General features: G+C 38.5%; 1 protein-coding gene across 1 annotated transcript; it reads left to right on the plus strand.

Moving 5' to 3' along the window:
- The first annotated feature begins 1,422 nt into the window (after nt 1–1,422).
- On the plus strand, nt 1,423–12,422 carry fads2 (fatty acid desaturase 2). Its single transcript, XM_036148890.1, has 13 exons — nt 1,423–1,612; nt 1,856–2,145; nt 7,967–8,077; nt 8,356–8,553; nt 8,631–8,732; nt 8,803–8,928; nt 9,021–9,081; nt 9,161–9,237; nt 9,407–9,504; nt 9,771–9,867; nt 11,164–11,243; nt 11,735–11,860; nt 11,990–12,422. The coding sequence occupies exons 2-13, from the start codon at nt 1,936–1,938 to the stop codon at nt 12,039–12,041; spliced, it is 1,338 nt and encodes a 445-aa protein (XP_036004783.1). The 5' UTR covers nt 1,423–1,612; nt 1,856–1,935; the 3' UTR covers nt 12,042–12,422.
- The last annotated feature ends 3,704 nt before the right edge of the window (nt 12,423–16,126 follow it).

Below are 16,126 nucleotides of genomic sequence, written 5' to 3' on the forward strand. Positions count from 1 at the left end.
TATAATCCTTTCATAACAGATTTTTTTTTAAAACTGGATGAGTATTTTTAAAACACTTTTTTAAAATCACCAATCATTTTTAGTCGCCACTCTCTTTTTGATAAATAGGATGTGAATACCATATATGGATGAGGACAAGTCATTTGGAGTGTTTGATGAAATTTTGGCATATTAGGGACATGGACTAGTTCTTTTTTTTTTACAAAAAAAGACAATTTCTACCAGGAATGTGTAGGATAGAGGTGTAGAGGTTCGATAGCAGCAGGGCAGAATGTAGCAAGCACTTTCGTCTATACTGCAAGCATGGGTAAAGTATTTTTGATCTAACAAGTCAAGAGGCAAAATTTCTCATCATACACTGTAAAACTGCTTCTTTCTTGGAAACATTTTTTGCCCCAGGATCATGAAACAATTGAAACCATGGTTTTAAGGGCAAGAACAACCTCAGGCTGAAGGAAAAACACACAATCCAGAGCGGCTGGACCTCAACAGCCAGACCAATGCGACGATCAGATCTGATGTTTGTGGGCATAAATATAATCATGTAAGAAAAAGCTTTTTTTTTTTTTTTTTACTTATGAGTTTTTTATGTTTTGTCTGTCGGCACAAATCATCTGCTGATGTCTGTGGATTGTGCTAACTCAAGAGGTGTTCTCTCCAATCGATCTTTTCACATGTTTAGCTACTTACAATATTTTTGGTAAATAGTTACCAATCCCAGAAATGTAACATATCATAGCTGTTGGGAGTTGCAACCCTGAATACATCCATCCATCCATTTTCTAACACGTCTATTCCTTCTGGAGTAGCGAGGGGGGCTGGTGCTTACCTCCAGCTGTCAATGGGCGAGAGGCAGGGTACACCCTGGACAGGTCGCCAGTCTATAGCAGGGCACCCTGAATACAATTTGGCATAAAATAGAAAAAGAAAAAAACACGATATATGACCTTTATTTAAAAGAAGGTTAGAAATGAGGGACATAAAAATTCAAAAGATGATGCTGAGAAGGAAAGAAAACTGTATAAAAACACACAAAAAGACCAAACAGATATTTATTTATTTATTTATTTATTTTAAAAAGGCTCCAAACATATGGTGGACTTTAATTTTAAACGTTTTATCATCTGTCAGTTCACTTAGCTATTTTGGGGAATCATCTGTCTCCAATATTAACTGGAGACAAGGGTATCAAGCTTGAAGGATCTGCTGATTCTAAGCATCTGTTCATTGCTTTCTGAGAATCCGCCCGCATCTACCGAGGCGGTGCATGAGTGAGAGACTTTTTCCGCGATCACAAAGACCCGGTAATATCCAGAGAAGCAGTTCTTTGAGCCTATCGCGCAGGGACCAGCGGTCCGGTTCCTGATGGCTTCGCCGCGATTGGCCAGAAAGGCTCGAATGATCCGCTCGAAGTTCGTGCAGCAGGAGGGGGCGAATGAGACGATGGACGCAGCCTATGAGGAGAGACAGCTGGAGGATGGGTTTTATGATGCTTGATGTTAGGAATGGATTCGTGCCGAGCGGGAGCACAAAACCGCTCTGGTGATGAGACCAAAAGCCCAGCGACACAGATACCTCATCCAAATCCGATTAATAGCTAGATCCGGAGTCTGTAAGTTTTAGACATTTGTCCTGTTTATGTTGTTGCATGACAGCTGAAAAATCTGAGGGAGGAAAAACAATCTTTTTTTTTTTCTTCTTTTTTTTTGGGGGGGGGGGGGGGTAATTTTAAGTTTATTTTTTATTTATTTTATGATAAATCTTGACCGGTTGCTGTATAAATTAGTTTGAGGGTTAAATCCTAAATTCATCACGCGGATGTTACTGCCTCACTGTCTTAATTAACTTTATCCAGGACGGCGTTCTGCACCCGGGTGTGAAACTCTGTGGTCCTTCCGGAGCTTCAGGTGAGTCCGAGCAGCAGCAGCAGGGAGGATGGGTGGTGGAGGACAGCAGACCGAGCCTGCAGAGCCGGGCAGCGGGAAGGCTGCAGGTGTTTACACCTGGGAGGACGTGCAGAAGCACCGCAGCAGGAACGACCAGTGGCTGGTGGTCAACCGGAAGGTTTACAACATCAGCCAGTGGGTCAAAAGGCATCCCGGAGGGATCCGGATCATCAGCCACTATGCTGGAGAGGATGCAACGGTAACAATTTTAACCCCTTTAAGAATCAAATAAAAATGTATAATACAGCTGTTTGTAGGTTCAATGAGGTGCTTAACAAAACATCATGAAAAATAATATGACCTTCACTAAATCTTATCTTAGCAGACAAACACGGCATCAGATAAGAATAATACATGACATTTTACAGAAATGCATAATTCATTTAATCAATACAAGCTAAACTATAATGCAGAATTCTGCGTGGGATTGTGCCAAGTTTTAGGTGTCAAACAGACACCCTCACATCTGACTTTGAACTACTGTGATGTGAAGGAGAGTTTGCAATCAACTCAATACCTGCAAGGTACCCCGGGTCCCGTGGTTGCAAAGCAAGCCCAAAATCATCACCCCTCTACTGCTGTGCTTGAGTATGGTTATGAGGTGTTTGTGCAGATGTGCTTCATTTGGTTCTCACCAAATATAGCCCTCTTCATCATGCATCAATATCTTAATTTCTGACCTGATCCTTCCTTATTTTTCATGCAGAGAAGATTTGTTTTCCTGATAAAACAGAGCGTTAACGTTTTTCACGTTAACAGACACCTGTTAGTTCCCCCCCCCCTGAGCTCTACAAACCTGTTTTCCATTTTGACGGATCCCTCTTACTGTATTTTTTATTTTTTTTACTCTGTATGAAAGAAATGATTGAATTCCTGATGTTTTCTCACCCACGCATGGCATTACCACACATATCTAAATGCTCATCTGAAAGCACTGTGCTGCCGAGACTTCTGCTTTCATGAATGAGCTCATACCTGCTCTGAGTTACTGATCAGATAACAACCCAGCTTGTGGCTGTCCATTTTCTCATTCCTTTGAATGCAGCAAGGGGTGTCTTTATTATCCCATACACAGCGTCGGCAGCTTGGCTTTGTTTTCTGTTAAATAAATAATGAGAAGGTGTAAAATGTCATGTCTTGTTTATCTGCGGCCGGGCTGACCTCATTCAAACTATTGACCATGCCTACATGCAAAACCTGCTCTGGCTGTACTAAATCAGATCTATATTTTAACATTTGCTACATTTTGCTACATTTTTACAAAGAATATCACAAATGTATGTACACTCCTCATATTTTTGTAAATATTTTATTATATCTTTTCATTGGAGAACACTGAAAATATGACAGTTTGATACGATGTAAAGTAGTCAGTGTACAGCTTGTTCAACGGTGTATATCTGCTGTCACATATAGCCATTAATGTCAAAACTTCTGGCAACAAAAGTAACTATACCCCTAAATGAAAAGGTCCAAATTCTGCCAAATTAGCCATTTTCTTTCCCTGGTGTTATGCGACTTGTAGTGTTACAAGGTCTCAAGTGTCAATTTGATGTTATCAAACTCCCTCATACCGATCCCTGGAAATTCAACGCGGCACCTCGTGGCAACAAACTCTCTGAGAGTCTAAAAAAAACAAAACAATAGTTGCCCTACTAAAAGATGGCCTAGACTAAAAGAAGATATCCAACACCCTGAAACTGAGCTGTGGCACCGTGGCCAAAACCATAGAGCGCTTTAACTGGACAGGCTCCACTCAGGACAGGCCTCGTCATGATCGATCTAAGAGGCTGAGTGAACGTGTTCCGCGTCACATCCACACTGAGCATGTCTTTTGAAAATAATAATAATAATAATAATAATAATAATAGTAATAATAATTCATTTTATTTAACAGCGCCTTTCTGGACACTCAAGGTCACTTTACAGAGAATAAAAATGAAAATACAAATACACTCCAGTGTATTATATAGCTCAGTGCTCTGCTCCCCATGGTGACGAGTCGAGCTGAGGGTACAATGAGGTGGATGGTGGAGGAGGATCTAAGGGAGCGGGAGGAGGTGGCAATGTGAAGGAGGTCTGACAGATATGGAGGAGCAAGGATATGGATGGCTTTGAAATAATATAGAAGGATTTTAAATTGTATTCTGAATTGAACTGGGAGCCAATGGAGTTGGTGAAGGACAGGGGGTAATATGGTGAAAAGAGGGAGTTCTGGTGATGACACGAGCTGCTGAGTTGTGAAGAAGTTGGAGTTTATGGAGGGATTTATCAGGGAGAAAAGAAGAGAATTACAATAATCAAGACGGTAGGTGATAAGGCTGTGGATAAGGACAGAGGCAGTGTGAGTGGTAAGGGAGGAACGGAGGCGGTTTATGTTGCGAAGGTGAAAGTATGCAGACCGGGTAATGTTATTTATGTGTGACTGAAAGGATAGGGAGGAGTCGAGGATGACACCCAGACTCTTGACCTGAGGGGAGGGGGAGACCAAGGAGTTGTCAATGGGTAGTGACAAACTATTGATTTTGGATAGGGTGGGTTTGGTGGCGACGAGGAGGAGTTTGGTTTGATCACTGTTTAGTTTTAGGAAGTTTGAGGTGAACCAGTCTTTAATTTCAAGTAAGCAGTTAGTAAGGGATAAATAAAGCTGGGTGTCATCCGCGTAACAGTGAAAATGAATGTTGAATTTGCGAAAAATACTGCCAAGGGGAAGGAGGTAGGTGATGAAGAGGAGGGAGCCAAGAACTGAGCCTTGAGGGACACCAGTAGTGAAAGGGGAAGGGTGGGATGTGAAAGATTTGAGTTGAATAAACTGAGTGCGGTCGGAGAGATATGAGCGGAACCAATTAAAATAGACGTTTAAGCCTGTGTGTCAGCAACCAATTGAGGGGTACAAACACGAGAGTGCCTTGCCTACAGTCAAGCATGGTGGAGAGAGTGTCATGGTTTGGTGCTGCATTAATGCTGCCACCTGTGGGGAGCTGCAGGTCATTGAGGGAACCATGAATGCAAGCATGTACTATGACAGACTGAAGCAGAGCATCACCCTTCAGAAACTGAGCCTCAGGGCAGTTTTCCAACTTGATGATGACCCCAAACACACCTCCAAGATGGCCGCTGCCTTGCTAAAGAAAACTAAGGGTAAAGGTACTGAACTGACCAAGCATGACCTAAACTCATCTGAGGAGCCTCTTCAAACACAAAGGTGGCGGGAGCACAAGGACTCTGACATCCAGCAGCTCTTGGATGTCATCATGAAGGCTTGGAGGAGGAGTCCAGTGGCAGCCAGCGAAGCTCTAATAAGCAACTAGGAGGCTTAGGGCGGCGCACAGAAATAATGGTGGCCATACAAAATATTGACACTTTTGGCACAATTTAGGACATTTTCACTTGAGGGCGTACTCACTTTTGTTGCCTACGGTTAGACATTCTTAGCTGAGTGTTGAGTTGATTTGAAGGGACAGCAAATTGACATTGTTATGCAAGCTGTATGCTGACTACTTTTATCCAAGTGTCATATTTTGAGTGTTGTCCCAAGAAAATATCTAATAAAATATTTACTATTTACAGAGTTTGCAGTCAAGACAGCAAGTCACAATGCACTTGGACACATGCAACATAGAATCCAGACAAAAACAAGAAGAAGACTTGTATTAAAAAGAGCAACATAAAAATGTTTCACCATATACTCTTTAAGTCATTGCAACTTTCATCCTAAACACCAATTGCAATTGCTATTTAAGGTGTTTACATCCAGTTGCCAAACATCTTAGATACAGGTCCATCTCAACAATTATTTCATTTCAAAGAGGCAAAGTCATAATTTATCAATTTTCTGACCCGCTTAATCCCTCATGGAGTCGTGGGGGTGGCTGGCGCCTATCTCCAGTATTCACTGGGTGAGAGGTCACCAGTCTGTCACAGGGCAACACAGAGACAAACAACCATTCACACCTAAGGACAATTTTTTAGAGAAGCCAATCAACCGAACACTCATGTTTTTGAACTGTGGCCAGAGAGAACCCACACATGCACAGGGAGAACATGCAAACTCCATGCAGAAAGACCCAGGGTAGGATTTGAACCCTGAACCTTCTTGCTGCAAGGCAACACTGCTACCTCATAATCTCACCATATAAATTTATTACACACAGAGTGATATTATATTATGACATTTATTTGTCAAATTTAAATGATCATACTTACGGTTCATGAAAACCCAAAAATCAGTTTGTCACAAAAATAGAAATCACATAGAACCAATATAAATGTTTCTAGTGCAGAAATGTCTTGTTTTGTCAATGTTATGGCCCACACGATCATAGGGTAGACTGCCGACTAAGCAGTTGTCCAGCAGACTGTCATTAGCTCAACCTCCCCTCAATAGATCATTCATTGCTGAAGAAGCTAGCTCTTCTCAGAATGCTGCATGAAAGCTCATTCGTGGAAAGCCAAGTGGAAGGAAAAGTGTGGGAAAAAAAAGGTATACCAGTAAAAGTGTAACTGCAGCCTGGAGAGGATTGTGAAGCACCGTGGCCTGATTGGCCTGCAAAACCTCCTGATCTAAACCCCATTGAGGATCTAAGGGTCTTGTCAAGAGATAGACCAAGCTAAGGCCTACTTTTAAAGCAATCTAGGTCACATTCAGGCCTTAGTAACATTACATGCTGATTGCCTCCATGCCACGCCACCCTGATGTTGTAATTCCATATCTCTTTCGGTTTTTGGAGGTTATTGTAGTTCACTCCCAAGACGTCTTCCTGAATGAATCGAGTTTGATCTTTGTCCGTTGCTTTCACGTGAGCATTAGTGTGAACTGTAATAAACCCATCACCCCACACCATCATGGCAGATATCACGGTTTGTTTATGCTATTCTTTATTGCCATTCTAGCTAATCAGATTTCAATGATGACATGGGGAAATACAGAGATGGACGACTAAAATAAAAGAGCTCATCAAAGAATGCCAACTGATGTGTTTAATTTAACTTAATTATAGTTTGTCACCTTCGAACAAGATGTTATGGCAATTAATTATATTTAGTTCCCTTTTTTGTTATTATTGAGTAATATAATCTATACTCCCAATTTTCACATATCTGTATAAATAGAAAGCATAAAGCAACTAATACGCATTCTTTTGGGTATGTCTATATTTTTCTTTGTCCATTTTATTCACATATTTTTTTTGGACAAATTCCTGATTTAGAGGGATTTCCTTGTATTCTTTCTGGAGAGCTCGCCAATGACCACTGATTCCCTCTGTTATTGCGCCTCTTGTGATATCATTGATGCGGAGTACACACAAAGCAGAGACCAACTTCTTACTTTGTCTGTGAAATCCTGAACTACAAATACACGCGGTTCTGTGAAAAATAATTATTGGCTTACTATCTGAGAGAGTTTCAAATCTTCTGCTTTGATCAAAAATATTTTACATGCATCTGTGTCTTTCTTTTTTTCTGCATGCATGCATCTGTTTCTAAGAAATGCACAGTGAACAAAAGTCATGTTTTTTGTAAAAAAAAAAAAATGCTTTGGAAATCTCAAGATTTTTTTTATTAATGCAATACATTGAAAACTATTAAAGAACAACTTTGGACAACAGACTTTTCAACACCATGACCTCAGACTAAACTACCTGTTGTGCAGAACTTTTGTCAACCACTTGTTTTTTTAAGTGCAACAATGATATAGTATGATATGGTACATGTTGGATATTCTTAGACAATAACTGGAGAATTCCAATAATTGTCCAATATGTTTTTGTCTGTCCAAATGTTACCTTTAGGCTTCTGAAATAAAAAATAAACTAATGCTGTGGCTAGCAGGAAACCAATCAAAATCTTATCGTATCGCACAACCTAAATATTAGCACATCTAACTGTCTGTGGCGTCAGTGCTTAGAAAGTGAGCTTATTTTGGTACTATTTGGAGTATAATGGTGTAAAAATATCTGGGGTTTTTTCTGTTCCTCTTTAGCTGTGGGTTGAGTACATATGTTCTTCTTGCTTTACAGGAGGCTTTCACTGCATTTCATCCAGATCTGAAGCATGTGCAGAAGTTTCTGAAGCCTCTACTGGTTGGAGACCTGGCAGCGACAGAGCCAAGTCAGGACGGGGAAAAAAATGTAAGTCTTTATGCTAAACATCTGATCTGAGAAGGAGCCTACAGTTCGCGTGTATGTTTCGCTGCATCATGACCTCGTTCGAGAAAACATATATATATATATATATATATATATATATATATATATATATATATATATATATATATATATATATATATATATATAAATAATTTTAAAATTTTAAAAGTTTCAGCTGAAACCTTCACTTCATTGCAACATTGCTGAATTTCAATATTACATTTTCAGCTTGTGAGGACCGTTTCATTCTCTGTTTCCAGGCTGCGATCGTAAAGGATTTTGAGTCTTTACGAGCAGAGGTGGAGAATGAAGGCCTTTTTCACACTAAGCCTTTATTCTTCTGCCTCCATCTGGGTCACATCCTGCTGCTGGAGGCCCTGGCCTGGCTGATGGTCACGTCCTGTGGCACGAGCTGGACGATGACATTACTGTGTGCAGTGATGCTGGCAACATCTCAAGTACTTTAAACATGAGCAATTTTTTCTGTTGTTGACATATTTCATCCCATAATGCTCATTTACTTTGTTCTTTGTAGGCACAGGCTGGATGGCTGCAGCATGACTTTGGTCACCTTTCTGTCTTCAAGAAGTCCAAGTGGAACCACCTAGCTCACAAGTTTGTCATTGGACATTTAAAGGTAACCTTCCTCGTCTTCATCTCTTTATTTCAATAAACTCTGTACAGGTGTTCACAGAGTGTTTCCATAGGGAGCTTCAGCTAACTGGTGGAACCACCGACATTTCCAGCATCATGCCAAACCAAACATCTTCAAGAAAGACCCTGATGTCAACATGTTGGACGTCTTCGTACTTGGAAACACTCAACCAGTGGAGGCAAGTAGCTTAAAGTAAAAAAAAAAAAGTTTCTGAATCATGCAAATGGTCATAAAGATGCTCACCCATCTCTGTCTTTCCCTCTGTTACAGTACGGCATTAAGAAGATCAAACACATGCCCTACAATCACCAGCACAAATACTTTTTTCTCGGTACGCTTGTTGGGAGTCATTAAAACCTAATTAGAAAATGATAATAGCTTTCCGGAAATAATTCATATTTGTTTTGCAGTGGGACCTCCGCTGCTCATCCCCATTTACTTTCACATGCAGATAATGAAGACCATGATTACTCGCCGCGACTGGGTGGTAAGATGCCAGACGCCATGTGGTGTAGAGTTGTCTCATGAGTGGATATCAGATTTAGATTTAAACCTACATAAAATTGCATATTTAGCCAGCACGCCAGATGAATGAGAAATTAATCTTTACAGCAGAAAAGATTTTAAATAATATGACTCTTTTGCTTTTTTTCAAGGATTTGGCTTGGTCCTTCTCGTACTACTTCCGCTACTTCTACTGTTATACCCCTCTGTATGGCTTTCTTGGCTCGTTGGCACTCATGACATTTGTCAGGTAAATATTCTAAAGGAAAAGGGGAAAAAAGGATTGCATGGAATTTGCTTTCATGTTTGTTTTCAGTTGATCGTGAGAGAGCTAAAACATTGGCAGGATATCACAACCCATTGTTTGTCACAAATATGTCCCATTACTGATCTAATTTCATTATTAAATTTGATTATTACTACTAAGAATTTGCCGTTTTAAAAGAATGATTAATTTTGTTCTTTTTAAACCAAATGATCTAACACCATATGTGGTTGCTATTGCTTTTGTTGCAGGTTTTTAGAGAGTCACTGGTTTGTGTGGGTAACTCAGATGAACCACCTACCGATGGAGATTCAATATGAGAAGAATCAAGACTGGCTGACCATGCAGGTAACCTGGTTTATAAAAAAAAGAGGAAAAACATAAAGCTGTCATGAAAAAGGATTTTATCCTGCTGACGTTGCTTGTCTGCAGGACTCAACTTCCCCTAAACAATTTTGTGCTTGTAATCTTCTGAGCGGCTTCACAGGACAGATCATCTTTTTAATAACTCGAAAGATGGGGCTCTGAGGACTAATTTACCAAAGAATTGAAGGCTGTATTTATTGTTCATTTATAAACAATTAGAACAAGTCCTGAAGAAGCTTTAACAATATTTGAATAACATGAATGAAATGTATTATATGAAATATAATATTACATTATTCACCCCCGTGCTGTATAACAATAACAGATCATGATACAGTTTATGTGTTTTAAATTGTTAAAACAACGCTCTGGCTGTAGATACCAGCAGGTTCAGATGAGTAGCTAGGAGCCAAGAGGAACATCCGATGTATATTTCATCATAATACCCCTGGGAAACACGAAGGCATGGATTACTAATTTAAATATTCTAATTACTTTACTCTCTCTACATAAATAAAGCATAGGTTTCAAAAAGCTTCAGTACATTTGCTCTGTGAGCATAGTTATTGATGTCATTAATAGCATAATTTTGTAAACAAAAAAAGATTATTCCCTTCATAGGTAACTTTTTCCTTAGAGACCAGTGGCTGCATGCTTTACACCACTGCATCCCAAGGCCAGGTGAAGTTTGCAGATAAGTAGCTAATGCCTCTCACTAACTGTGGAATATTTAGCACCGACGATATTTCACAACTGGACTTGTTGCACATGGCAATTCACTGAGCTCCTCGTTTGTAGATGTAGTCTGCGTAGCTAGGTGCTGCATTTTATTCACCAGCAGCTATGGATTCAATGATTTGGATGTTTAAACCAATACTTTAAGCAACAAAACGTGTGCCTTATATTCTGTGCCGTTTTGGAAGCAGGTAATAAATCTACTCCCACCAGATTAAGAAAGGAAACTATATGGGATAGTAAACTTCTGACAAGATCCACCCAGAGGTGTGCTGTGCTCATTAGTCTGTCTATTGTACACTACAGGTTCAAGATAAAAAAAAAACAAATAAAAAAAAAAACAGCAAAACATGGTCATTGAGAAGTAATCCAAACAAGAACTGTAGATTCTAAATATTGGCTTAGTTCAGGTTGATGTGTTTAATTTGCTTTCTGTTATCGTTGGCTTTAATGCAGCCTGTAGTTTCCAGCTACTCAGCAGATGAAACAAAACAAAGGATGTTTTCCTTTATCCAGATTCTTTCCCCATTTGATCTCTTTCAGTTACAAGCCACATGTAACATTGAGCAGTCCCTTTTCAACGACTGGTTCAGCGGACACCTCAACTTCCAAATCGAACACCAGTAAGTCAATGGGTTTTGTCGGAGAAGTGACCAAAGTATCTTTCAAACACACTGCTCGTGCATGCCAATGCCAGATTTTTGACAGAGACCAGAGATAACATCAAAAAGCTTTAAAAGGGGGAGGTCCAAAAGGTTCAGACAGTATGGGGGGCAACTATTGTAAAATTAGTTACCAAAAGCTACAGACTGACACAATATAATTCCCACGAAGAAATATTTGTTTTTTATTTGAATTCTGCATATTTTGTTTTCAGGATAAATTAAAACAAAAATCCAATGTATTAGATTACATTAAGTTACAAGACAACACTTTAAGTGGTTAATGTGCTCATAGATAAATATGCTTTTTGTAAAGGATAAAAAGAGGGAATGGGGCATCAGTTAGGTAAATAAATGAATAAAAATCCACTAAAAAACAAATGTGAAAAATGCTGAGACATGGTTAATGATGACATAATTTACAGACCTCTTATGCATTTCATTTTCTTTAGTCTCTTTCCCATGATGCCTCGCCACAACTATCACGTGGTGGCCCAGCGGGTTCGTGCGCTGTGTGAGAAGCACGGAGTGCCTTATGAAACCAAATCTTTGTGCCGAGGAATGGTTGATGTTGTCAGGTAAGAATTCACAGGCAGAATGAGCAAAGGTTGTGAAGACAGCAGTGAAACAGTGACCGGCTGCTTGTCAGACCCAAAATGTTTTGCAACCCACTGATCTTTTGTCCACTTTTTTTCTTCTTTTCCTAGTTCACTGAAAACTTCGGGGGAACTGTGGCTTGATGCATACCTCCATAAATGATGAAATGTATATAAATGGATGGAGATTTTTCTCCATCTTGCATCACAATCTGATTGTATCCGTGTTGCTGAGAATCCAATTAAAACTCTGATTTGTTGGTGTTAAAATTATAACTTTGTTTGTTTGTTTTTTCCCAACAGGGTGCTACATTTATAGGGCATTTATTAGTTGTTGTTGTTTTTGATTAACAGTAGTGAAATGTTCTAGGTGAACCTTAATGTAAATAATTGTATTTTATTGTGAAAGAGCAATGTAAGAAAAGTTGATTTTTTTAATCTGAATAACATAAAAATATTTTATCAAACATACAATTTTAATTTTCTTCTGTCAGACTTTCATCTGTGACTTTATTTGATCTTCAAATAAACAGTAAAATGCTGACCAATCCTGTACAGTATCTTCTCTTTCCTTTCAACTGTCATACAAAATGATGCATTGGGCAGTACTCATGGCACAATGAATGTCTTCTCGTTTTGTTCTGTTTAGTTATTAAAAAAAATCGTGTCTGCGTTGCTAATGCTGAAAGACTCCAAGCTAATAGAAGCACATTGTTGACAGCAGTTCAGTGTTACTGCTGATGACCTATAGAATCACTTCCTGGTGGCTGAGCATGCTGATTTATTTTCAAATATTTTGGCAGCGAAATAATTTAGATTTAGTTATGACATTTCACATCCATCCATATATCATCCATCCATCCATTCATCATCCCTCCAGCCATCCTCTATCTATCTATCTATCTATCTATCTATCTATCTATCTATCTATCTATCTATCTATCTATCTATCTATCTATCTATCTATCTATCTATCTATCTATCTATCTATCTATCTATCTATCTATCTATCTATCTATCTATCTATCTATCTATCTATCTATCTATCTATCTATCTATCTATCTATCTATCTAGGAACACAAACATCAAAGAAAGAAAAAAGTCTGGCAGAAAACTGGTGCTGATGTGTTGTCTCCTAATGATGCTTTTGAATATTTCAAAATAGAAATGTCTTCGGAGAAGAGAGGATAAGCACTGTAATTAGTCCTGTGTGTTGTCAGCACTGAATATGTCTCTTTGTGAGATTATTTCTCATCAAGGAAAGCAGAAGAATGCTGCAATGAACAAGGACCTTGACCCTAACATCCTCCCAGAAACCTGTCTTCTATCTGGCCCAGCACATATTCTGATTATTTCTACCATTGCCTCAAAAGGCAAATGTGAAAACTTTGTGACTTTAAGATTGTACTAAGATTTTTAGGCTTGTGGTCAATAAACCCTCCCCAAATCTCAACCTCGTTTAAAAAGTTTGGTCATTTTCTTAAAGAAGCAGGATGATAATAAGTCAACAAACTGGAATCAACTTTGACCTTTAATTAGCTTTAAATGGTTTGGAATCAGTCTGAGTTTGGTCCTGCAGTAGATATTGGTTAAGGAGCCTTTGAAACTTAACAAAAAAAATTAAATAGCATAATACTGTAATCTGTTAAAATATATTATAAAGTACTTAATTTAGTTTCAGAAAAGTAAACTGAGGAGGAATTGTCTAAATACACTCAGGCTCAGACATGTTGGTCGCACTGCTTGTGCTTGCACTTGCATATACAAAAGACATAAACTCAAAACACAAACCTGTTCCAAAGCTAATATGTTCACTGCAAAAAGCGAACTAAATGTAAGTACATTTTTCTCAAAGTAAGTGCATTTGTCCTTAATTTGACCAGATAAAGAAGATTATCTGCCAATGGAATGAATCTTTTTAACCCTAAAATAAGGTAATTGGATATACTGCACTTGAAATAAGATGATGGAGATGAGTTGTTCTTATTTTAAGAGCAGCAATCTGTTGGCAGATCATTTAAACTCGCCTGCTTAAATCAAGGATAAATACACTCATTTAAAGAAAATGCTAATTACTTTTAGATCCCTTTTTGCAGTTTTTTTCTTATCCGATATTTATTCAGCCGGCAGAAACAATACGAAAGGTATTATCAGCTATCTAGGACAATAATAGAAACAACAGTATTAATGTTTTTATTGGAAATATGTAGACTAGGAGTGGACAGCCTGCTCAGACAGCAAAGAGTCCACTTAATATCAGGAGACTTTGGTGGCCATGGCATGACTGATTGTACAACACCCTTATCTCCTTTTTCTCCAGGAAAGTTTTCCACAGAATAAAGGTGTGCTTGAGTTCAGGGTCGTATTGCATGACAAAGTTCTGATCTGTTAAAGAAGTTTCTTAAGGTCCAGTGTGACATGGCAGGATGAGGTAATTTTATTCCTTGTTTAATTTGTCCTGGACTTTGTTGCCAGCACTGCGTGCAAAACATCTTCAAAGCAAAGTACGGTTTCTGTCAATGAAAACCGTAGACCTATACAGAATAAATAAAAGTAATTTTTTAAATGTTACTCTTTAGATGTGGATAAACATAAGATTTCATTTTTTTTTCTTTTACAGCCAAATCCAACATGAGTGGTGAAATTTGCATTTGATCTGTGAAAATACAAATAGAAATGATTATAAATACAAATTGCAAATTTATGGATGTGGATTTGATGCTTTAAATACAAATTCAAAGAATGAATAAACAAGTGAACAAACTGTCAAAATTACATGATGGGGTCACAGGCATCATGCAGGGTACACAAGAAACGTTGATCGAACACCATCCTGTGCATTCGGACTTAAGTCCTATCCAAATGAACTACTTCATGGGCTCTTTCCAAACCCAAGTATGTTTTTGTGTGCTTGGCAAGTTTGTACTTGGCAGGTATACAGAAAGTATGACCTTGCCAAGAAAAGAAGGGCGCTGTATGACAGTTCTACAGTTGGAATAGAGGAGCACACTTGATAATGTCACCGCTCAAATAAGACTTTTCCAAAGATTTTGATAAATGGTCCTGGGAAATGTGATTCTTTACACATTTAGAGTGGATCATTGAAAAAAGAAAACTTGTATTTGGGAAATATAAAAAATACATAATTAGTTAGCAAGAAGTTGAAACATTTAGAAAATAATAAATTAAAGTTTTTAACTTTTTCAGACTTCTGTTACCAGTGAAACATGATTGCCCCCTAAACAATAAAAAAACTTTGATCCCTTCATAAGAATATGTTGTTCACAAACAATATACGTTTTAACTTTGCAAAGGTATTCTTGCCCCATGAACTCACTTTGTCTTGTTCCTGCCAGCAAAAAAGTAGGGCATAGTTTAAAGACAAAGGAAGAGGATATGTGATTTATTTATCTATCTAATGTACTCATCTATGCTGAGTCAACTGCAGCAAGTCTTATGGGCTGTGTCTCAAGCAGCCTTGCACCTATACAGACAGAAATTTCTACCTATTTCTTTAGCTAAAATGCTCACGCTAAGACCAACTGAAAGCAGGGCATCTGTGATCACCAGTTTTGCAACACATTCTGAATGATTTGGAGCTCTACTTTGACTAGGCCATTAAAACACATGAACGTCCTACCCCATTGTAGCACTGGCTATATGTTTAGGGTTGTTTTGTTGTTGGAAGGTGAACATCTGTGCCATTCCCAAGTGTTGTGTAGCCTTCAAAAGGTTTTCTTCCTGGATTATGCTGCGTTTGAGTTGTTTTAAGAGGTCAGAGTTCTGGCCACCTTGATGTAAAACAACATCCAACAAACTTACTTAAAAGCCCCATCTAACACATAAACAGACCCACAGGATTGTATTAAACCCTTTGACCGTATTAGAGTAACAAGAAGTGCAGGATGATAGATGCGTCTGGCTTTAGCGTTGTGAGAAAAAGGATCATAAATCTGCAGAGCAGTTTAATGCAAGTTATTCTGTTTATCTTTATTCATTTATCTACAAATTCCCAGGTTTGCAGTTCTTTCAGCCAAGACTTGACAGATCCTTCGGCTTTGAGCCTCTTTCTGATAATCACTAAGACAGTGTAATCAGGTTTTATACATTTTTCTTCTGCGCGCATGATCATCAAACCTTTATGAAAAGAACGAATGAATAAGAAGTCCCACAAAACATTAGATTAAAAGGCAAACTATCTGCATTTTAGCTCACTGTCAGCGAACGCAGCATAAAAGGGGGTGGCT

The sequence above is a fragment of the Fundulus heteroclitus genome, chromosome 2, assembly GCF_011125445.2.
Source record: "Fundulus heteroclitus isolate FHET01 chromosome 2, MU-UCD_Fhet_4.1, whole genome shotgun sequence".
Taxonomy (NCBI): domain Eukaryota; kingdom Metazoa; phylum Chordata; class Actinopteri; order Cyprinodontiformes; family Fundulidae; genus Fundulus; species Fundulus heteroclitus.